The sequence below is a fragment of the Somniosus microcephalus genome, chromosome 7, assembly GCF_052327205.1.
Source record: "Somniosus microcephalus isolate GS21.2 chromosome 7, FLI_Smic_1.0, whole genome shotgun sequence".
Classification (NCBI taxonomy): domain Eukaryota; kingdom Metazoa; phylum Chordata; class Chondrichthyes; order Squaliformes; family Somniosidae; genus Somniosus; species Somniosus microcephalus.
Window position 1 is genome coordinate 5888934 of NC_140993.1, and position 24825 is coordinate 5913758.

At 55.6% G+C, this 24825-nt stretch overlaps 1 protein-coding gene across 1 annotated transcript in view; it reads right to left on the minus strand.

Annotated features, from left to right (window-relative positions):
* The window catches only part of agap3 (ArfGAP with GTPase domain, ankyrin repeat and PH domain 3), a 737224-nt gene that overhangs the window by 591062 nt on the left and 121337 nt on the right, over window positions 1–24825 (minus strand). Inside the window, exon 4 of the mRNA XM_085992170.1 lies at window positions 20496–20581. Coding sequence (XP_085848296.1) covers window positions 20496–20581 — 86 coding nt within the window. The remainder of the gene's footprint in view (window positions 1–20495; window positions 20582–24825) is intronic.

The following is a 24825-nucleotide window of genomic DNA, read 5'->3' on the forward strand; positions in this document are numbered from 1 at the left end:
CTCCACTCAGTACATCACCCAGCACCGATCCCTGGGACACTCCACTCAGTACATCACCCAGCACCGATCCCTGGGACACTCCACTCAGTACATCACCCAGCACCGATCCCTGGGACAATACAATACAATACAATACAAATCGCTTTATTGGCATGATAAGGTACATCTTATGTTGCCAAAGCATCAAAATACATTTATGGTTGAACACATAAACGCGGTTCCATTCATACAGTGTATAAACAGGTATATCCCTGAGTTTATAAATATATTTTCGCCTTGTTTATATATACTCTTGTCTTAGTTTACTGGTTGTCCCTCTGTTCATGGCAAGCTGTAACATAGTGTGCCGCCAGTGTTACACAGCTTCTCTCCTCCCCCAGTAGGAATGGGAGTTTTTGGTTGTCAGTCAGATTTCTGAATTCAGGGCATATTTGTGAGAATTTTTGATAGAAATTCTCTCTGATGCCCTGATATTTTCCACAGGCTGTGAGGAAGTGCATCTCTGTCTCAACTACTCCCTGACTGCAGTGAGAGCATATCCTGTCCTCTCTTGGCAGCCTGGTCTGCCTGTGTCTGCCTTTTTCGATCGCTAGGCTATGTTCGCTAAGTCTGTACCTTGTCAAGGTTCTTCTCAGTTTGTTATCCTTTACCGTGGTCAGGTAATCAGCTATGTTGTATTGTCTGTTTAGGGCCAAGTAGCAATTGAGTTTGCTTTGGGTTTTTGTTGTTTCTGCCCAATATGACAGATATTTTTCCTTTTGCTTAGCGACGATTGTGTTGGGTCGAATTCTTTGTGTTACCCTGTCACTGTCCTGGGACTGGTTATTGTTAGTATTGTTATTAGTTACTTTATTGAGTCCCAGGACTAGTTGACTGAGGGTATTCTTCTTTATGGTCAGCTCTTGGCATTTCAGGGCGTCGTAGTGATAGCATTGGGGGTTGCTCATTTGTAGGTGATTCCAAAATTTGGTGGCTCTTTTTTGGATAGTGATTATTAATGGGTATTGGCCTAGTTCCGCCCTGCATGCGTTGTTTACTGTTTTCCTTTGAGTCCGGAGGATACTTTTACAGAATTCCGCATGTAGGATCTCAATTGGGTGTTTGTCCCATTTTGCAAAATCTTGTTGTGTTAGTGGTCCCCAGACCTCACTGCCATAGAGTGCAATTGGTCCAATTACTGATTTGAAAATTTTGAGCCAAATGCTAATTGGGATTTCTATTTGGATTGATTTTTTGATGGCATAGAAAGCCCTTCTTGCTTTCTCTTTCAGTTCATTCACAGCCAGTTTGAAGTTTCCCGTAGAACTGATTTTTAAGCCCAAGTATGTGTAGTGAGTGGTTTGTTCAATTTTGGTTGTTCCTACTGTGAAATTTATTGTGGGTCCATGTTGTTTGGATCTTTGCTGGAACACAAGGACTTTGGTTTTTTGGGGATTTATTGTCAGGGCCCAAGTCTGGCAGTACGACTCCAGCAGGTCCAGGTTCTGCTGTAGACCCTCCTTAGTTGGTGACAGCAGAACCAGGTCGTCGGCATAGAGGAGGAATTTAACCTTGGATTCATATAGGGTGAGGCCGGGTGCTGTAGATTGTTCAAGTAGTTTTGCCAATCCATTAATGTAAATATTAAAGAGTGTCGGTGAGATTGGCGAGCCCTGCGTCACCCCCCGCCCCTGTGGGAAGTATTTTGTTTGTTTGTCTCCAATTTTAACTGCACATTTATTGTTTGTATACATTGATTTAATTACATCATATGTTTTACCTCCTACCCCGCTTTCGATAAGTTTCAGGAATAAACCGTCATGCCAGATGGAGTCGAAAGCCTTCTGGAAATCTACAAAGCATGCGTAGATTTTGCTTTTGTTATGGTGAACGTGTTTGTCAATTAGGGTCTGTAGGGTGAAGATATGATCGGATGTTCTATAGTTTGGCAGGAATCCAATTTGGCTTTTACTCAAGACATTGTGCTCTTCAAGGAAGTTTATAAGTCTTTTGTTTATGATGCTACAGAATACCTTCCCCAGGTTACTGTTTACACAGATGCCTCGATAGTTGTTTGGGTCGATTTTGTCCCCACTTTTGTATATGGGTGTTATGAGTCCTTTGTTCCAGATGTCAGGGAAATAACCGACACTCAGAACCAAGTTGAAGAGTTTTAGGATAGCCAGTTTCAGTTTGTCGTCTGCGTGTTTAATCATCTCGTTTAGTATGCCGTCTGTCCCGCAAGCTTTTCCTGGTCGCAGGTCCTTGAGTTTTTCAAGAAGTTCTTTTTCTGTTATTATGGCGTCTAGCGGGTTTTGGTTATCTTTTATGGCCATTTCAAGCTTTTCCAGTTTTTTGCGTATTTGGTGTTGCTCTGGTCTTAGTGTGTTTTTCTGGTATAATTTTTCAAAGTGGTTTACCCATGTGTCCCCATTTTGAATGGACAAATCGTCGTGTTGTTTTTTGTGTAGTGTTTTCAAGTTGTCCCAGAAACAATTCGACTCAATGGATTCCTCCATGGAGCTGAGTGTATTCTTAATAAATTGCTCTTTTTTGGTCCTGAGTGTGTTTCTGTATTGTGTTAGCGTCTGACAATAAGTAAGGCGTAATTCCTCGTTTTCTGGATGTCTGTGTTTTTGGTTTGATAGTTTTCTAAGTTTTTTCCTCATGTTATGGCAATCATGGTCAAACCATTTTTCATAGTTTTTTGTTTTGGGTTTGTTCTTGCGAGCTTTCAAGTTTGCATTTGTTGCCAAATTATCAAAAATATTGTTTAGTTTACTAACTGCCCGGTTTACGCCTTCTTTATTGTGAGTGTATATGTTATCCAGAAAGGTGTCTAAGAGAGCTTGAGTTGATGCATTGCTAATTGTTTTCTGGTATTTTTCCGTGTCATTTTTGGCCCATCTGTACGATTTTTTGGTGTTGTACAGTTTACTGGGTTGTGTTTCTATGTTGTTTGTTTCTGTCTTTTTGAGAAACATAGTAATTTGGCTGTGATCTGACAGTGTTGTTTGTGGTTTGACTGTGAATGCTCTGAAAGAGGATGGGTCCAAGTCTGTAATCATATAGTCTACTGTGCTGCAGCCAAGAGGTGAGCAGTAGGTCGATCTTCCTAGGAGGTCTCCTATGAACCTACCATTGACAATGTACAGACCCAGGTTTCGACAGAGCTGTAGTAGCTGTTTACCGTTGGTATTTGACTGCTTGTCGCAGTTATGCCTGTATGGAAGGGAAGGGATGTCAAAGTGGTTATTCCCGAATACGTAATTGTTTCCCTGATTATTGGTGAAGTCTGGTTCTTCGCCCGTTCTTGAATTGAGGTCCCCACAGATCAACACGTTCCCCTGGGCCTGGTATTGGATAATTTCCCCCTCCATGTTGGAGAAGGTGTCCTCTTTGTAGTACGGGGAATCGATTGGAGGGATATAAAGTGCGCAAATGTAAACATCTTGGGTGTTTGAGATAATCTCCCTCTCAAGTTTGAGCCACATATGGTTTTCGCCCTTTTTTATAAATTTGATGTAATTCTTAAGTTCTGTTTTAAACCAGATCAGTATGCCTCCGGAGTCTCTGCCTTGGGTTACACTTGGTAATTTATTGGAGGGGACCACTAGCTCAGTGTACCCTTGGGGACAGCCGGTGTGTCCTTTTCCTTTATACCAAGTTTCCTGTAAAATGATAATATCTAGATCTTTAGTTTCCTCTATGAACTCTGGGGTCCTACTCTTCACTTCTCGCACTGAAGAGCGTAGACCTTGGATATTCCAGGTCGAAATATATAAGGATTTCATGTTAAGTTTTATCTTTTTCTATGATAGGTTAAAGAGTGGTACGTGTTTGTCGTGTCTAAGTGTGGGGAAAAAAAAGATCACCCCAGTTGTCTACAAAAGTTAATACAATTTGGTTACAGTTCTTTCTATTAATTAGTCCTTGATCCATAAGGCGGAAGTAGATGCTGCTGCACATCTGCTTATTGTCTCTTAATGGATTGTTTCTGTCTGAGGTATTGCGTACGTCCTGTGCATCTCTCCCTCTGTCTGGCTGGTAGCGGTCCTGGGACACTCCACTCAGTACATCACCCAGCACCGATCCCTGGGACACTCCACTCAGTACATCTCCCAGCACCGATCCCTGGGTCACTCCACTCAGTACATCACCCAGCACCGATCCCTGGGACACTCCACTCAGTACATCACCCAGCACCGATCCCCGGGACACTCCACTCAGTACATCACCCAGCACCGATCCCTGGGACACTCCACTCAGTACATCACCCAGCACCGATCCCTGGGACACTACACTCAGTACATCACCCAGCACCGATCCCTGGGACACTCCACTCAGTACATCACCCAGCACCGATCCCTGGGACACTCCACTCAGTACTTCACCCAGCACCGATCCCTGGGACACTCCACTCAGTACATCACCCAGCACTGATCCCTGGGACACTCCACTCATTACATCACCCAGCACCGATCCCTGGGACACTCCACTCAGTACATCACCCAGCACCGATCCCTGGGACACTCCACTCAGTACATCACCCAGCACTGATCCCTGGGACACCCCACTCAGTACATCACCCAGCACCGATCCCTGGGACACTCCACTCAGTACATCACCCAGCACCGATCCCTGGGACACTCCACTCAGTACATCACCCAGCACCGATCCCTGGGACACTCCACTCAGTACATCACCCAGCACCGATCCCTGGGACACTCCACTCAGTACATCACCCAGCACCGATCCCTGGGACACTCCACTCAGTACATCACCCAGCACCGATCCCTGGGACACTCCACTCAGTACATCACCCAGCACCGATCCCTGGGACACTCCACTCAGTACATCACCCAGCACCGATCCCTGGGACACTGCACTCAGTACATCACCCAGCACCGATCCCTGGGACACTCCACTCAGTACATCACCCAGCACCGATCCCTGGGACACTCCACTCAGTACATCACCCAGCACCGATCCCTGGGACACTCCACTCAGTACATCACCCAGCACCGATCCCTGGGACACTCCACTCAGTACATCACCCAGCACCGATCCCTGGGACACTCCACTCAGTACATCACCCAGCACCGATCCCTGGGACACTCCACTCAGTACATCACCCAGCACCGATCCCTGGGACACTCCACTCAGTACATCTCCCAGCACCGATCCCTGGGACACTCCACTCAGTACGTCACCCAGCGCCGATCCCTGGGACACTCCACTCAGTACATCACCCAGCACCGATCCCTGGGACACTCCACTCAGTACGTCACCCAGCACCGATCCCTGGGACACTCCACTCAGTACATCTCCCAGCACCGATCCCTGGGACACTCCACTCAGTACATCACCCAGCACCGATCCCTGGGACACTCCACTCAGTACATCACCCAGCACCGATCCCTGGGACACTCCACTCAGTACATCACCCAGCACCGATCCCTGGGACACTCCACTCAGTACATCACGCAGCACCGATCCCTGGAACACTCCACTCAGTACATCACCCAGCCCCGATCCCTGGGACACTCCACTCAGTACATCACCCAGCACCGATCCCTGGGACACTCCACTCAGTACATCACCCAGCACCGATCCCTGGGACACTCCACTCAGTACATCACCCAGCACCGATCCCTGGGACACTCCACTCAGTACATCACCCAGCACCGATCCCTGGGACACTCCACTCAGTACATCACCCAGCACCGATCCCTGGGACACTCCACTCAGTACATCACCCAGCACCGATCCCTGGGACACTCCACTCAGTACATCACCCAGCACCGATCCCTGGGACACTCCACTCAGTACATCACCCAGCACCGATCTCTGGGACACTCCACTCAGTACATCACCCAGCACCGATCCCTGGGACACTCCACTCAGTACATCACCCAGCACCGATCCCTGGAACACTCCACTCAGTACATCACCCAGCACCGATACCTGGGACACTCCACTCAGTACATCACCCAGCCCCGATCCCTGGGACACTCCACTCAGTACATCACCCAGCACCGATCCCTGGAACACTCCACTCAGTACATCACCCAGCACCGATACCTGGGACACTCCACTCAGTACATCTCCCAGCACCGATCCCTGGGACACTCCACTCAGTACATCTCCCAGCACCGATCCCAGGGACACTCCACTCAGTACATCACCCAGCACCGATCCTTGGGACACTCCACTCAGTACATCACCCAGCACCGATCCCTGGGACACTCCACTCAGTACATCACCCAGCACCGATCCCTGGGACACTCCACTCAGTACATCACCCAGCACCGATCCCTGGGACACTCCACTCAGTACATCACCCAGCACCGATCCCTGGGACACTCCACTCAGTACATCACCCAGCACCGATCCCTGGGACACTCCACTCAGTACATCACCCAGCACCGATCCCCGGGACACTCCACTCAGTACATCACCCAGCCCCGATCCATGGGACACTCCACTCAGTACATCACCCAGCACCGATCCCTGGGACACTCCACTCAGTACATCACCCAGCCCCGATCCCTGGGACACTCCACTCAGTACATCACCCAGCACCGATCCCTGGGACACCCCACTCAGTACATCACCCAGCACCGATCCCTGGGGCACTCCACTCAGTACATCACCCAGCACCGATCCCTGGGACACTCCACTCAGTACATCTCCCAGCACCGATCCCTGGGACACCCCACTCAGTACATCACCCAGCACCGATCCCTGGGACACTCCACTCAGTACATCACCCAGCACCGATCCCTGGGACACTCCACTCAGTACATCACCCAGCACCGATCCCTGGGACACTCCACTCAGTACATCACCCAGCACCGATCCCTGGGACACTCCACTCAGTACATCACCCAGCACCGATCACTGGGACACTCCACTCAGTACATCACCCAGCACCGATCCCTGGGACACTCCACTCAGTACATCACCCAGCACCGATCCCTGGGACACTCCACTCAGTACATCTCCCAGCACCGATCCCTGGGACACTCCACTCAGTACATCACCCAGCACCGATCCCTGGGACACTGCTCTCAGTACATCTCCCAGCACCGATCCCTGGGACACTCCACTCAGTACATCACCCAGCACCGATCCCTGGGACACTCCACTCAGTACATCACCCAGCACCGATCCCCGGGACACTCCACTCAGTACATCACCCAGCACCGATCCCTGGGACACTCCACTCACTACATCTCCCAGCACCGATCCCTGGGACACTCCACTCAGTCCATCACCCAGCACCGATCCCTGGGACACCCCACTCAGTACATCACCCAGCACCGATCCCTGGGACACTCCACTCAGTACATCACCCAGCACCGATCCCTGGGACACTCCACTCAGTACATCACCCAGCACCGATCCCCGGGACACTCCACTCAGTACATCACCCAGCACCGATCCCTGGGACACTCCACTCAGTACATCACCCAGCACCGATCCCCGGGACACTCCACTCAGTACATCACCCAGCACCGATCCCTGGGACACTCCACTCAGTACATCACCCAGCACCGATCCCTGGGACACTCCACTCAGTACATCACCCAGCACCGATCCCTGGGACACTCCACTCAGTACATCACCCAGCACCGATCCCTGGGACACTCCACTCAGTACATCACCCAGCACCGATCCCTGGGACACCCCACTCAGTACATCACCCAGCACCGATCCCTGGGACACTCCACTCAGTACATCACCCAGCACCGATCCCTGGGACACTCCACTCAGTACATCTCCCAGCACCGATCCCTGGGACACTGCACTCAGTACATCACCCAGCACCGATCCCTGGGACACTCCACTCAGTACATCACCCAGCACCGATCCCTGGGACACTCCACTCAGTACATCACCCAGCACCGATCCCTGGGACACTCCACTCAGTACATCACCCAGCACCGATCCCTGGGACACTCCACTCAGTACATCACCCAGCACCGATCCCCGGGACACTCCACTCAGTACATCACCCAGCACCGATCCCTGGGACACTCCACTCAGTACATCACCCGGCACCGATCCCTGGGACACTCCACTCAGTACATCACCCAGCACCGATCTCTGGGACACTTCACTCAGTACATCACCCAGCACCGATCCCTGGGACACTCCACTCAGTACATCACCCGGCACCGATCCCTGGGACACTCCACTCAGTACATCACCCAGCACCGATCTCTGGGACACTTCACTCAGTACATCTCCCAGCACTGATCCCTGGGACACTCCACTCAGTACATCACCCGGCACCGATCCCTGGGACACTCCACTCAGTACATCACCCGGCACCGATCCCTGGGACACTTCACTCAGTATATCACCCAGCACTGATCCCTGGGACACTTCACTCAGTACATCACCCAGCACCGATCCCTGGGACACTCCACTCAGTACATCACCCAGCACCGATCCCTGGGACACTCCACTCAGTACATCACCCAGCACCGATCCCTGGGACACTCCACTCAGTACATCACCCAGCACCGATCCCTGGGACACACCCCTCAGTACATCTCCCAGCACCGATCCCCGGGACACTCCACTCAGTTACTGCACCAGTAATCCAGAGGCCTGGACTAATAATGCAGAGAAACTGAGTTCAATTTCCACCATGGCAGCTTGAGAATTTTAATTCAGTTTCAGTTATCTAAAAATAAAAAGCTGGCCTCAGTAAAAGTGACCACGAGGCTGTGAAAACCTAAAAGATTCACTAACGTCCTTTAGGGACGGAATCCTGCTGCCCTTACCGCTCCTGTAGGTGACTCCAGACCCACAGCACGTGGGTGACTCTGAACTGCCCTCTGGTGGCCCAGCGAGTCACTCAGTTGTTTCAAACCACTCCAAACACGGACTGCAGCAGTTCGAGGCGGCGGCTCACTACCACCTTCTCAGGGCAGTTGGGGATGGGCAATAAATGCCGGCCTTGCCAGCGACGCCCACATCTTGCCAGAATCACTGCAGTGTGATGGGTTGGTAAAAGGATTCAGTGTTATAGACTGAGATCAAGGACTGCACTGGGAACAATGTGCTACTGGGGCCCTGGCCCACTGACTGAGAATGGATCATCTCGAGTCCGGCCTCAATTTCTTTAGGATTCAGAGGGTGCTGATGCAGATTCTCCCACGACAGATTGAATGAGTGGGTTAGAGTCCATAGAGGGTGGGTTTTACGTCGTCCATGGAAGGAGCTATAGTTCATTATATTCTTACCGACCATTTTGCCAGTGGCACACCTCATGACAGCCTCAGCAGGATCCTTCTCTTTGAAAATGCTCATTAGCCATCAGTTGCTGAACATGGGCTATTGGACTTTGGTAAGTCACTGACAAGCCTGGTGATAAGCCCAGGATCAGCCCGCCACACCTTTCCACTCGGTCTTGGCTCGGCAGTGCCAGCCGTGGCTCGGTTAGCAGCACTCTCAGCTCTGAGTCAATAGGCCATGGGTTCCAACCCACCTCGAGACTTCAGCACATAACCTAGGCTGGTACTCCAGCACAGTGCTGCGGGAGGGGCAGTACTGAGGGAGAGCCGCACTGTCAGAGGGGCAGTACTAAGGGAGCGCCGCACTGTCGGAGGGGCGGTACTGAGGGAGAGCCGCACTGTCAGAGGGGCAGTACTGAGGGAGCGCCGCACTGTCGGAGGGGCGGTACTGAGGGAGTGCGCACTGTGGGAGGGGCAGTACTGAGGGAGAGCCGCACTGTCAGAGGGGCAGTACTGAGGGAGCGCCGCACTGTCAGAGGGGCAGTACTGAGGGAGCGCCGCACTGTCGGAGGGGCGGTACTGAGGGAGCGCCGCACTGTCGGAGGGGCAGTACCGAGGGAGTGCGCACTGTGGGAGGGGCAGTACTGAGGGAGCGCCGCACTGTCAGAGGGGCAGTACTGAGGGAGCGCCAAAATGTCGGAGGGGCAGTACTGAGGGAGAGCCGCACTGTCAGAGAGGCAGTACTGAGGGAGCGCCGCACTGTCGGAGGGGCAGTACTGAGGGAGCGCCGCACTGTCAGAGGGGCAGTACTGAGGGAGAGCCGTACTGTCAGAGGGGCAGTACTGAGGGAGAGCCGTACTGTCGGAGGGGCAGTACTGAGGGAGCGCCGCACTGTCGGAGGGGCAGTACTGAGGGAGCGTCGCACTGTCGGAGGGGCAGTACTGAGGGAGCGCCGCACTGTCGGAGGGGCAGTACTGAGGGAGAGCCGTACTGTCAGAGGGGCAGTACTGAGGGAGCGCCGCACTGTCGGAGAGGCAGTACTGAGGGAGCGCCGCACTGTCGGAGAGGCAGTACTGAGGGAGCGCCGCACTGTCGGAGAGGCAGTACTGAGGGAGCGCCGCACTGTCGGAGAGGCAGTACTGAGGGAGCGCTGCACTGTCGGAGGGGCAGTACTGAGGGAGTGCCGCACTGTCGGAGGGGCAGTACTGAGGGAGCGCCGCACTGTCGGAGAGGCAGTACTGAGGGAGCGCCGCACTGTCGGAGAGGCAGTACTGAGGGAGCGCTGCACTGTCGGAGGGGCAGTACTGAGGGAGCGCCGCACTGTCGGAGGGGCAGTACTGAGGGAGCGCCGCACTGTCGGAGGGGCAGTACTGAGGGAGTGCCGCACTGTCGGAGGGGCAGTACTGAGGGAGTGCTGCACTGTCGGAGGGGTAGTACTGAGGGAGTGCCGCACTGTCGGAGGGGCAGTACTGAGGGAGTGCCGCACTGTCGGAGGGGCAGTACTGAGGGAGCGCCGCACTGTCTGAGGGGCAGTACTGAGGGAGTGCTGCACTGTCGGAGGGGCAGTACTGAGGGAGCGCTGCACTGTCGGAGGGGCAGTACTGAGGGAGCGCCGCACTGTCGGAGGGGCAGTACTGAGGGAGCGCCGCACTGTCGGAGGGGCAGTACTGAGGGAGCGCCGCACTGTCGGAGGGGCAGTACTGAGGGAGCGCCGCACTGTCGGAGGGGCAGTACTGAGGGAGCGCCGCACTGTCGGAGGGGCAGTACTGAGGGAGCGCCGCACTGTCGGAGGGGCAGTACTGAGGGAGCGCCGCACTGTCGGAGGGGCAGTACTGAGGGAGCGCCGCACTGTCAGAGGGGCAGTACTGAGGGAGCGCTGCACTGTCGGAGGGGCAGCACTGAGGGAGTGCCGCACTGTCAGAGAGGCAGTACTGAGGGAGCGCTGCACTGTCGGAGGGGCAGTACTGAGGGAGTGCCGCACAGTCGGAGAGGCAGTACTGAGGGAGCGCTGCACTGTCGGAGAGGCAGTACTGAGAGAGCGCTGCACTGTCGGAGAGGCAGTACTGAGAGAGCGCTGCACTGTTGGAGGGGCAGTACTGAGGGAGTGCCGCACTGTCGGAGGGGCAGTACTGAGGGAGTGCCGCACTGTCGGAGGGGCAGTACTGAGGGAGCGCCGCACTGTCGGAGAGGCAGTACTGAGGGAGCGCCGCACTGTCGGAGGGGCAGTACTGAGGGAGCGCCGCACTGTCGGAGGGGCAGTACTGAGGGAGTGCCGCACTGTCAGAGGGGCAGTACTGAGGGAGTGCCGCACTGTCGGAGGGGCAGTACTGAGGGAGTGCTGCACTGTCGGAGGGGCAGTACTGAGGGAGCGCCGCACTGTCTGAGGGGCAGTACTGAGGGAGAGCTGCACTGTCGGAGGGGCAGTACTGAGGGAGCGCTGCACTGTCGGAGGGGCAGTACTGAGGGAGCGCTGCACTGTCGGAGGGGCAGTACTGAGGGAGCGCTGCACTGTCGGAGGGGCAGTACTGAGGGAGCGCTGCACTGTCGGAGGGGCAGTACTGAGGGAGCGCCGCACTGTCAGAGGGGCAGTACTGAGGGAGCGCCGCACTGTCAGAGGGGCAGTACTGAGGGAGTGCCGCACTGTCGGAGGGGCAGTACTGAGGGAGTCCCGCACTGTCGGAGGGGCAGTACTGAGGGAGTGCCGCACTGTCAGAGAGGCAGTACTGAGAGAGCGCTGCACTGTTGGAGGGGCAGTACTGAGGGAGTGCCGCACTGTCGGAGGGGCAGTACTGAGGGAGTGCCGCACTGTCGGAGAGGCAGTACTGAGGGAGTGCCGCACTGTCGGAGGGGCAGTACTGAGGGAGCGCCGCACTGTCGGAGGGGCAGTACTGAGGGAGTGCCGCACTGTCAGAGGGGCAGTACTGAGGGAGTGCTGCACTGTCGGAGGGGCAGTACTGAGGGAGTGCCGCACTGTCAGAGGGGCAGTACTGAGGGAGTGCTGCACTGTCGGAGGGGCAGTACTGAGGGAGTGCTGCACTGTCGGAGGGGCAGTACTGAGGGAGCGCCGCACTGTCTGAGGGGCAATACTGAGGGAGTGCTGCACTGTCGGAGGGGCAGTACTGAGGGAGCGCTGCACTGTCGGAGGGGCATTACTGAGGGAGTGCTGCACTGTTGGAGGGGCAGTACTGAGGGAGCGCTGCACTGTCGGAGGGGCAGTACTGAGGGAGCGCCGCACTGTCGGAGGGGCAGTACTGAGGGAGCGCCGCACTGTCAGAGGGGCAGTACTGAGGGAGCGCTGCACTGTCGGAGGGGCAGTACTGAGGGAGCGCCGCACTGTCGGAGGAGCAGTACTGAGGGAGCGCCGCACTGTCAGAGGGGCAGTACTGAGGGAGCGCCGCACTGTCAGAGGGGCAGTACTGAGGGAGCGCTGCACTGTCGGAGGGGCAGTACTGAGGGAGTCCCGCACTGTCGGAGGGGCAGTACTGAGGGAGTGCCGCACTGTCAGAGAGGCAGTACTGAGGGAGCGCTGCACTGTCGGAGGGGCAGTACTGAGGGAGTGCCGCACTGTCGGAGAGGCAGTACTGAGGGAGCGCTGCACTGTCGGAGAGGCAGTACTGAGAGAGCGCTGCACTGTTGGAGCGGCAGTGCTGAGGGAGTGCCGCACTGTCGGAGAGGCAGTACTGAGGGAGTGCCGCACTGTCGGAGGGGCAGTACTGAGGGAGCGCCGCACTGTCGGAGGGGCAGTACTGAGGGAGTGCCGCACTGTCAGAGGGGCAGTACTGAGGGAGTGCTGCACTGTCGGAGGGGCAGTACTGAGGGAGTGCCGCACTGTCAGAGGGGCAGTACTGAGGGAGTGCTGCACTGTCGGAGGGGCAGTACTGAGGGAGCGCTGCACTGTCGGAGGGGCATTACTGAGGGAGTGCTGCACTGTTGGAGGGGCAGTACTGAGGGAGCGCTGCACTGTCGGAGGGGCAGTACTGAGGGAGCGCCGCACTGTCGGAGGGGCAGTACTGAGGGAGCGCCGCACTGTCAGAGGGGCAGTACTGAGGGAGCGCTGCACTGTCGGAGGGGCAGTACTGAGGGAGCGCCGCACTGTCGGAGGAGCAGTACTGAGGGAGCGCCGCACTGTCAGAGGGGCAGTACTGAGGGAGCGCCGCACTGTCAGAGGGGCAGTACTGAGGGAGCGCTGCACTGTCGGAGGGGCAGTACTGAGGGAGTCCCGCACTGTCGGAGGGGCAGTACTGAGGGAGTGCCGCACTGTCAGAGAGGCAGTACTGAGGGAGCGCTGCACTGTCGGAGGGGCAGTACTGAGGGAGTGCCGCACTGTCGGAGAGGCAGTACTGAGGGAGCGCTGCACTGTCGGAGAGGCAGTACTGAGAGAGCGCTGCACTGTTGGAGCGGCAGTGCTGAGGGAGTGCCGCACTGTCGGAGAGGCAGTACTGAGGGAGTGCCGCACTGTCGGAGGGGCAGTACTGAGGGAGCGCCGCACTGTCGGAGGGGCAGTACTGAGGGAGTGCCGCACTGTCAGAGGGGCAGTACTGAGGGAGTGCTGCACTGTCGGAGGGGCAGTACTGAGGGAGTGCCGCACTGTCAGAGGGGCAGTACTGAGGGAGTGCTGCACTGTCGGAGGGGCAGTACTGAGGGAGCGCTGCACTGTCGGAGGGGCATTACTGAGGGAGTGCTGCACTGTTGGAGGGGCAGTACTGAGGGAGCGCTGCACTGTCGGAGGGGCAGTACTGAGGGAGCGCCGCACTGTCGGAGGGGCAGTACTGAGGGAGCGCCGCACTGTCAGAGGGGCAGTACTGAGGGAGCGCTGCACTGTCGGAGGGGCAGTACTGAGGGAGCGCCGCACTGTCGGAGGAGCAGTACTGAGGGAGCGCCGCACTGTCAGAGGGGCAGTACTGAGGGAGCGCCGCACTGTCAGAGGGGCAGTACTGAGGGAGCGCTGCACTGTCGGAGGGGCAGTACTGAGGGAGTCCCGCACTGTCGGAGGGGCAGTACTGAGGGAGTGCCGCACTGTCAGAGAGGCAGTACTGAGGGAGCGCTGCACTGTCGGAGGGGCAGTACTGAGGGAGTGCCGCACTGTCGGAGAGGCAGTACTGAGGGAGCGCTGCACTGTCGGAGAGGCAGTACTGAGAGAGCGCTGCACTGTTGGAGCGGCAGTGCTGAGGGAGTGCCGCACTGTCGGAGAGGCAGTACTGAGGGAGTGCCGCACTGTCGGAGGGGCAGTACTGAGGGAGCGCCGCACTGTCGGAGGGGCAGTACTGAGGGAGTGCCGCACTGTCAGAGGGGCAGTACTGAGGGAGTGCTGCACTGTCGGAGGGGCAGTACTGAGGGAGTGCCGCACTGTCAGAGGGGCAGTACTGAGGGAGTGCTGCACTGTCGGAGGGGCAGTACTGAGGGAGTGCTGCACTGTCGGAGGGGCAGTACTGAGGGAGCGCCGCACTGTCTGAGGGGCAGTACTGAGGGAGTGCTGCACTGTCGGAGGGGCAGTACTGAGGGAGTGCTGCACTGTCGGAGGGGCAGTACTGAGGGAGAACCGCACTGTCAGAGGGGCAGTACTGAGGGAGTGCTGCACTGTCGGAGGGGCAGTACTGAGGGAGCGCCGCACTGTCGGAGGGGCAGTACTGAGGGAGCGCCGCACTGTCGGAGGGGCGGTACTGAGGGAGCGCCGCACTGTCGGAGGGGCAGTACTGAGGGAGCACCGCACTGTCAGAGGGGCAGTACTGAGGGAGTGCTGCACTGTCGGAGGGGCAGTACTGAGGGAGCGCCGCACGGTCGGAGGGGCAGTACTGAGGGAGCGCCGCACTGTCGGAGGGGCGGTACTGAGGGAGCGCCGCACTGTCGGAGGGGCAGTACTGAGGGAGTGCCGCACTGTCGGAGAGGCAGTACTGAGGGGGCGCTGCACTGTCGGAGAGGCAGTACTGAGAGAGCGCTGCACTGTTGGAGGGGCAGTACTGAGGGAGTGCCGCACTGTCGGAGGGGCAGTACTGAGGGAGTGCCGCACTGTCGGAGAGGCAGTACTGAGAGAGTGCCGCACTGTCGGAGGGGCAGTACTGAGGGAGCGCCGCACTGTCGGAGGGGCAGTACTGAGGGAGTGCCGCACTGTCAGAGGGGCAGTACTGAGGGAGTGCTGCACTGTCGGAGGGGCAGTACTGAGGGAGTGCTGCACTGTCGGAGGGGCAGTACTGAGGGAGCGCCGCACTGCCTGAGGGGCAGTACTGAGGGAGTGCTGCACTGTCGGAGGGGCAGTACTGAGGGAGCGCTGCACTGTCGGAGAGGCAGTACTGAGGGAGTGCCGCACTGTCGGAGGGGCAGTACTAAGAGAGTGCCGCACTGTCAGAGAGGCAGTACTGAGGGAGCGCTGCACTGTTGGAGGGGCAGTACTGAGGGAGTGCCGCACTGTCGGAGCGGCAGTACTGAGGGAGCGCTGCACTGTCGGAGAGGCAGTATTGAGGGAGTGCCGCACTGTCGGAGGGGCAGTACTGAGGGAGCGCCGCACTGTCGGAGGGGCAGTACTGAGGGAGTGCCGCACTGTCAGAGGGGCAGTACTGAGGGAGTGCTGCACTGTCGGAGGGGCAGTACTGAGGGAGTGCCGCACTGTCAGAGGGGCAGTACTGAGGAAGTGCTGCACTGTCGGAGGGGCAGTACTGAGGGAGGGCCGCACTGTCGGAGGGGCAGTACTGAGGGAGCGCCGCACTGTCGGAGGGGCAGTACTGAGGGAGCGCCGCACTGTCGGAGGGGCGGTACTGAGGGAGCGCCGCACTGTCGGAGGGGCAGTACTGAGGGAGCACCGCACTGTCAGAGGGGCAGTACTGAGGGAGTGCTGCACTGTCGGAGGGGCAGTACTGAGGGAGCGCCGCACTGTCGGAGGGGCGGTACTGAGGGAGTGCCGCACTGTCGGAGGGGCAGTACTGAGGGAGCGCCGCACTGTCGGAGGGGCGGTACTGAGGGAGCGCTGCACTGTCGGAGGGGCAGTACCGAGGGAGCGCTGCACTGTCGGCGGGGCAGTACTGGGGGAGCGCTGCACTGTCGGAGGGGCAGTACTGAGGGAGCGCCGCACTGTCGGAGGGGCAGTACTGAGGGAGCGCCGCACTGTCGGAGGGGCAGTACTGAGGGAGCGCCGCACTGTCGGAGGGGCGGTCCTGAGGGAGTGCCGCACTGTCGCAGGGGCGGGACTGAGGGAGTGCCGCACTGTCGGAGGGGCGGTACTGAGGGAGCGCCGCACTGTCGGAGGGTCGGTACTGAGGGAGCGCCGCAATGTCGGAGGGGCGGTACTGAGGGAGCTCCGCACTGTCGGAGGGGCGGTACTGAGGGAGCGCCGCACTGTCGGAGGGGCGGTACTGAGGGAGTGCCGCACTGTCGGAGGGGCGGTACTGAGGGAGCGCCGCACTGTCGGAGGGGCGGTACTGAGGGAGTGCCGCACTGTCGGAGGGGCGGCAGTGAGGGAGTTCCGCACTGTCGGAGGGGCGGTACTGAGGGAGTGCCGCACTGTCGGAGGGGCGGTACTGAGGGAGCGCCGCACTGTCGGAGGGGCGGTACTGAGGGAGCGCCGCACTGTCGGAGAATCATACAATCATAGAAACTTACAGCACAGGAGGAGGACGTTCGGCCCGTCGTGCCTGTGCTGGCTCTTTGAACGAGCCGTCGTGCTCAGTCCCCCCCCCCCCCGCGTATTGTCCGTAACCCTGTCAGTCCCACCCCCCGCGTATTGTCCGTAACCCTGTCAGTCCCAGCCCCCAGCGTATTGTCCGTAACCGTCAGTCTCACCCCCCCGCGTATTGTCCGTAGCCCTGTCAGTCCCACCCCCCCGCGTATTGTCCGTAACCCTGTCAGTCCCACTCCCCGCGTATTGTCCGTAACCCTGTCAGTCCCACCCCTCCGCGTATTGTCCGTAACCCTGTCAGTCCCACCCCCCCGCGTATTGTCTGTAACCCTGTCAGTCCCACCCCCCCGCGTATTGTCCGTAACCCTGTCAGTCCCACACCCCCGCGTATTGTCCGTAACCCTGTCAGTCCCCCCCCCCGCGTATTGTCCGTAACCCTGTCAGTCGCACCCCCCCGCGTATTGTCCGTAACCCTGTCAGTCCCACTCCCCGCGTATTGTCCGTAACCCTGTCAGTCCCACCCCCCCGCGTACTGTCCGTAACCCTGTCAGTCCCAGCCCCCGCGTGTTGTCCGTAACCCTGTCAGTCCCACCCCCCCACGTATTGTCCGTAACCCTGTCAGTCCCACCCCCCCACGTATTGTCCGTAACCCTGTCAGTCCCACCCCCGGGTATTGTCCGTAACCCTGTCAGTCCCACTCCCCACATATTGTCCGTAACCCTGTCAGTCCCACACCCCCCGCGTATTGTCCGTAACCCTGTCAGTCCCACTCCCCCGTGTATTGTCCGTAACCCTGTCAGTCCCCACCCCCCCGCGTATTGTCCGTAACCCTGTCAGTCCCACCCCCCCGCGTATTGTCCGTAACCCTGTCAGTCCCACACCCCCCGCGTATTGTCCGTAACCCTGTCAGTCCCCACCCCCCCGCGTATTGTCCGTAACCCTGTCAGTCCCACCCCCCCGCGTACTGTCCGTAACCCTGTCAGTCCCACCCCCCCGCGTGTTGTCCGTAACCCTGTCAGTCCCACTCCCCCGCGTATTGTCCGTAACCCTGTCAGTCCCACTCCCCCGCGTGTTGTCCATAACCCTGTCAGTCCCACCCCCCCGCGTATTGTCCGTAACCCTGTCAGTCCCACCCCCGCGTATTGTCCGTAACCCTGTCAGTCCCAGCCCCCGCGTGTTGTCCGTAACCCTGTCAGTCCCACTCCCCCGCGTATTGTCCGTAACCCTGTCAGTCCCACTCCCCCGCGTGTTGTCCGTAACCCTGTCAGTCCCACACCCCCCGCGTATTGTCCGTAACCCTGTCAGTCCCACTCCCCCGCGTATTGTCCGTAACCCTGTCAGTCCCACTCCCCCGCGTGTTGTCCGTAACCCTGTCAGTCCCACACCCCCCGCGTATTGTCCGTAACCCTGTCAGTCCCAACCCCCCGTGTATTGTCCGTAACCCTGTCAGTCCCACCCCCCGCGTATTGTCCGTAACCCTGTCAGTCCCACCCCCCGCGTATTGTCCGTAACCCTGTCAGTCCCACACCCCCGCGTATTGTCTGTAACCCTGTCAGTCCCACTCCCCCGCGTGTTGTCCGTAACCCTGTCAGTCCCACTCCCCCGCGTATTGTCCGTAACCCTGTCAGTCCCAACCCCCCGTGTATTGTCCGTAACCCTGTCAGTCCCACCCCCCCGCGTGTTGTCCGTAACCCTGTCAGTCCCACTCCCCGCGTATTGTCCGTAACCCTGTCAGTCCCACCCCCCGCGTATTGTCCGTAACCCTGTCAGTCCCACCCCCCCCGGCGTATTGTCCGTAACCCTGTCAGTCCCACTCCCCCGCGTATTGTCCGTAACCCTGTCAGTCCCACACCCCCCGGCGTATTGTCCGTAATCCTGTCAGTCCCACACCCCCGCATATTGTCCGTAACCCTGTCAGTCCCACTCCCCCGCGTATTGTCCGTAACCCTGTCAGTCCCACACCCCCCGGCGTATTGTCCGTAATCCTGTGTCCCACACCCCCGCGTATTGTCCGTAATCCTGTCAGTCCCACACCCCCGCATATTGTCCGTAACCCTGTCAGTCCCACCCCCCCGCGTATTGTCCGTAACCCTGTCAGTCCCACCCCCCCGCGTGTTGTCCGTAACCCTGTCAGTCCCACCCCCCCCGCGTATTGTCCGTAACCCTGTCAGTCCCACCCCCCCGCGTATTGTCCGCAACCCTGTCAGTCCCACACCCCCGCATATTGTCCGTAACCCTGTCAGTCCCAATCCCCCGCGTGTTGTCCGTAACCCTGTCAGTCCCACCCCCCCGCGTATTGTCCGCAACCCTGTCAGTCCCACCCCCCGCGTATTGTCCGTAACCCTGTCAGTCCCACTCCCCCGCGTGTTGTCCGTAACCCTGTCAGTCCCACTCCCCCGCGTATTGTCCGTAACCCTGTCAGTCCCACCCCCCCGCGTGTTGTCCGTAACCCTGTCAGTCCCACACCCCCGCGTATTGTCCGTAACCCTGTCAGTCCCACTCCCCCGCGTATTGTCCGTAACCCTGTCAGTCCCACCCCCCCACGTATTGTCCGTAACCCTGTCAGTCCCAACCCCCCGCGTATTGTCCGTAACCCTGTCAGTCCCACCCCCCCGCGTATTGTCCATAACCCTGTCTGTCCCACTCCCCCGCGTATTGTCCATAACCCTGTCTGTCCCACTCCCCCGCGTATTGTCCGTAACCCTGTCAGTCCCACCCCCCCGCGTATTGTCCGTAACCCTGTCAGTCCCACCCCCCCGCGTATTGTCCGTAACCCTGTCAGTCCCACCCCCCGTGTTGTCCGTAACCCTGTCAGTCCCACCCCCCCCCCCGCGTATTGTCCGTAACCGTCAGTCCCACCCCCCCGCGTATTGTCCGTAACCCTGTCAGTCCCACCCCCCCGCGTATTGTCCGTAACCCTGTCAGTCCCACTCCCCGCGTATTGTCCGTAACCCTGTCAGTCCCACCCCCCCGCGTATTGTCCGTAACCCTGTCAGTCCCACCCCCCCACGTGTTGTCCGTAACCCTGTCAGTCCCACCCCCCCGCGTATTGTCCATAACTCTGTCAGTCCCACACTCCCGCGTATTGTCCGTAACCCTGTCAGTTCCTCACCCCCGTGTATTGTCCGTAACCCTGTCAGTTCCTCATCCTCAAGAACGCGTCCAACTCCCTTTTAAAATTATTGGTGGAATCAGCTCCCACCACCTTTTCAGGTCGAGCGTTCCAGATCCCCACAACTCGGTGAAAACATTTTTCCTCGTCTCCCCTCTCGATCTTTTCCCAGTGATTTTGAATGGATGACCTCTGGCTATTGACCCACTCGCCAGAGGGAATAGTTTTTCTCTCTCTACTCGATCAAAACCAGGGGCTGTCTTTTGGATGAGACGTTAACCTGAGGGCTCAGGCACAATCTGTTTTTTTTTATATTCGTTCATGGGATGTGGGCGTCACTGGCAAAACCAGTATTTATTGCCCATGCCTATTGCAGAGTTTCCAGCCGGGGTCCAATGTCTGAGCGGCTCGCCTATCCGAGTGCTCACGTTATCTGGGAGGGCTTGGCGTGTGTGAAACAGGCTGTGACTAGAAACCGCCGGGTAACGTTACACAGCTCAGTAGCCAATCAAAAACAGGATGCAGTAGCTGTAGTTTCATTGCTTACCTGCACCTCGGGAGGTCCCCCCTCATCCCGAATAAGCAGGAGGTAGCTCTGTCCATCAACCACAATCTCCTTCTTAAACCGACCACCTGCAAGATAAAAAAAACAGAACATCAGAAAGAAGCAAGAGCCCATTCCACTGCTACTGATAACTGTCCAGGACAGAAAGGCCGTAATAAGGTGGATGAATTAACTGCGCAAATAGAGGTAAACGGGTATGATATGATTGGGATTACGGAAACATGGCTCCAGGGTGACCAAGGCTGGGAACTCAACATCCAGGGGTATTCAATATTCAGGAAAGACAGGCAAAAAGGAAAAGGAGGTGGGGTAGCATTGCTGGTTAAAGAGGGAATAACACAATTGAAAGGAAGGATATTAGCTCTGATGATGTGGAATCTGTATGGTAGAACTGAGAAATACCAAGGGGCAGAAAACGTTTGTGGGAGTGGTATACAGACCTCCAAACAGTAATGCTGAGTTTGGGGGTGGCATTAAACGGGAAATTAGAGACGCATGCAATAAGGGCACAGCAGTTATCATGGGTGACTTTCATCTAAATATAGATTGGGCTAACCAAATTCGTAACAATACTGTGGAGGAGGAATTCCTGGAGTGTATACGGGATGGTTTCCTGGACCAATATGTCGAGGAGCCAACCAGAGATCAGGCCATCTTAGACTGGGTATTATGTAACGAGAAAGGATTAATTAGCAATCTTATTGTGCGAGGCCCCTTGGCGAGGAGCGATCAAAATATGATCGAATTCTTCATTAAGATGGAGAGTGAAGTAGTTGATTCAGAGACTTGGGTACTGAATTTAAATAAAGGAAACTATGATGGTATGAGGCGCGAGTTGGGTAGGATTGATTGGGGAATGTCACTCAAAGGGTTGACAGTGGATAGGAAATGGCAAACATTCAAAGATCGCATGGATGAACTACAGAATTTGTTCATCCCTGTTTGGCATAAAAATAAAACAAAAAAGGTGACTCAACCATGGCTAACAAGGGAAATTAGGGATAGCATAAGATCCAAGGAGAGGACATATAAATTGGCCAGAAAAAGCAGTAAACCTGAGAATTGGGAGCAGTTTAGGATTCAGCAAAGGAGGACAAAGGGATTAATTAAGAGGGGGAAAATAGAATATGAGAGTAAACTTGCTAGGAACATAAAAACTGACTGTAAAAGCTTTTATAGATATGTGAAGAGAAAAAGATTGGTGAAGTCAGGCGTAGGTCCTTTGCAGTCAGAATCAGGGGAATTTATAATGGGGAACAAAGAAATGGCAGACCAATTAAATACATATTTTGGTTCTGTCTTCACAAAGGAGGAGACAAATAACCTCCCAGAGATGTCGGGGAACATAGGGTCTAATGAGAGGGAGGAACTGAAAGAAATCAGTATTTGTAGGGAAATGGTGTTAGGGAAATTGACAGGATTGAAGGCCGATAAATCCCCAGGGCCTGAAAATCTACATCCTAGGGTACTTAAGGAAGTGGCCCTAGAAATAGTAGATGCATTGCCGGTCATCTTCCAAAATTCGATAGACTCTGGAACAGTTCCCATGGATTGGAGGGTAGCTAATGTTACCACACTTTTCAAAAAAGGTGGTAGAGAGAAAATGGGGAATTATAGACCAGTAAGCCTGACATCGGTAGTGGGGAAAATGCTCGAGTCCATTATAAAAGATGTAATAGCAGAGCACTTGGAAAACAGTGACAGGATCGGACAAAGTCAACATGGATTTACAAAAGGTAAATCATGCTTGACTAATCTACTGGAATTTTTTGAGGATGTAACTGGTAGAATAGATAAGGGAGAACCAGTGGATGTGGTGTATTTGGACTTTCAGAAGGCTTTCGATAAGGTCCCACATAAGAGATTAGCGTGTAAAGTTAAGGCACATGGGATTGGGGGCATGGTATTGACTTGGATAGAGAACTGGTTGGCAGACAGGAAGCAAAGAGCTGGAATAAACGGGTCTTTTTCCAAGTGGCAGGCAGTGACTAGTGGGGTACCGCAGGGATTGGTGCTAGGACACCAACTATTCACAATATATATAAATGATCTAGACGAGGGAACTAGGTTGAATATCTCCAAGTTTGCAGACGACACAAAGCTGGGTGGGCATGTGTGCTGTGAGGAGGATGCTGAGAAACTCCAGTATGATTTGGACAGGTTGGTTGATTGGGCAGAAGCATGGCAGATGCAGTATAATGTGGATAAATGCGAGGTTATCCACTTTGGTGGCAAAAACAGGAAGGCAGATTATTATCTGAACGGCAATAGATTGGGAGAAGGGGAAGTGCAACGAGACCTGGGTGTCCTTGTGCACCAGTCGCTGAAGGTAAGCATGCAGGTGCAGCAGGCGGTTAAGAAGGCAAATGGTATATTGGCCTTTGTAGCGAGAGGGTTTGAGTACAGGAACAAGGATGTCTTGCTGCAGTTGTACAGGGCCTTGGTGAGACCACATCTTGAGTATTGTGTGCAATTTTGGTCGCCTTATCTGAGGAAGGATGTTCTTGCCATGGAGGGAGTGCAGCGAAGATTCACCAGACTGATACCTGGGATGGCAGGAATGACGTATGAGGAGAGATTGGGTCGATTGGGCTTATACTCGCAGGAGTTTCGAAGAATAAGAGGGGATCTCATTGAAACTTATGAAATTCTAACAGGACTAGACAGACTAGATGCAGGAAGGATGTTCCCGATGGCCGGGGAGTCCAGAACCAGGGGTCACAGTCTAAGGATAAGGAGTAAGGCATTTAGGACAGAGATGAGGAGGAATTTCTTCACCCAGAGAGTGGTGAACCTGTGGAATTCTCTACCACAGAAGGCAGTGGAGGCCAATTCATTAAATATATTCAAGAAGGAGTTAGTTTTTTTCTTAAGGCTAAAGGGATCATAGAAACATAGAAGATAGGAGCAGGAGTATGCCATTCGGCCCCTCGAGCCTGCTCCGCCATTCAATGCAATCATGGCTGATCATCCAAATTCAGTACCCTGTCCCTGCTTTCTCCCCATACCCCTTGATCCCTTTAGCCTTAAGAAATATATCCAACTCCTTCTTGAATATATTTAATGAATTGGCCTCTACTGCCTTCTGTGGTAGAGAATTCCACAGGTTCACCATTCTCTGGCTGAAGAAATTCCTCCTCATTTCTGTCCTAAATGGCTTACCCCTTATCCTTAGACTGTGACCCCTGGTTCTGGGCTCCCTGACCATCGGGAACATCCTTCCTGCATCTAGTCTGTCCAGTCCTGTCAGAATTTTATAAGTTTCAATGAGATCCCCTCTCATTCTTCTAAACTCCAGCGAGTAAAAGCTCAATCGACCCACTCTCTCCTCATACGTCATTCCTGCCATCCCAGGTGAATCTTCGCTGAACTCCTTCCATGGCAAGAACATCCTTCCTCAGATAAGGCGACCAAAACTGCACACAATACTCAAGATGTGGTCTCACCAAGGCCCTGTACAACTGCAGCAAGACATCCTTGTTCCTGTACTCAAACCCTCTCGCTACGAAGGCCAACATACCATTTGCCTTCTTACCCACCTGCTGCACCTGCATGCTTACCTTCAGCGACTGGTGCACAAGGACACCCAGGTCTCGTTGCACTTCCCCTTCTCCCAATCTATTGCCATTCAGATAATAATCTGCCTTCCTGTTTTTGCCACCAAAGTGGATAACCTCACATTTATCCATGTTATATTGCATCTGCCATGCTTCTGCCCAATCAAGGGATACGGGGAGAAGGCAGGGACAGGGTACTGAATTTGGATGATCAGCCATGATCTCATTAAATGGCGGAGCAGGCTCGAGGGGCCGAATGGCCTACTGCTGCTCCTATCCTCTATGTTTCTATGTTTAATTTCGTCCTTAGAGGCTACACAGAGCGGTAAATGGCCCAGAACTTCGGGTCCCCACAGGTGAGTACGCACTGGGTACTCACGCGTAGGCCCAACGAAGTGCCAGTTTCGTGCATGCTCTGCGCATGCACGGGAAACCGGAACTTCCATTCCCCTGAAAGAAGGGGTTCAGAGGTCGAACACGTGCGCTGGAGAGGCAGCGCGTGCACCTGGAACTTACTTTTTTTTCCAGGTTTTTCCGGGAGGGTAAGTCTCCAGGAGTTACACTTTAAAAAAGCAGACACAAGGCCTGCTTTTAACAAGGTAAGTGGTGAATTAAGTGAAATTTAAAATTTTTTCCCACAGGTTTATTATTTTTAAATACTTTAAAGAAAGGTAAGTTTATTTTTAGCCCCGTTAGAAAATGTAATTAATTTTTTCAAAAATTTAAATTATTGATTAAAATAGATATTTTATGTA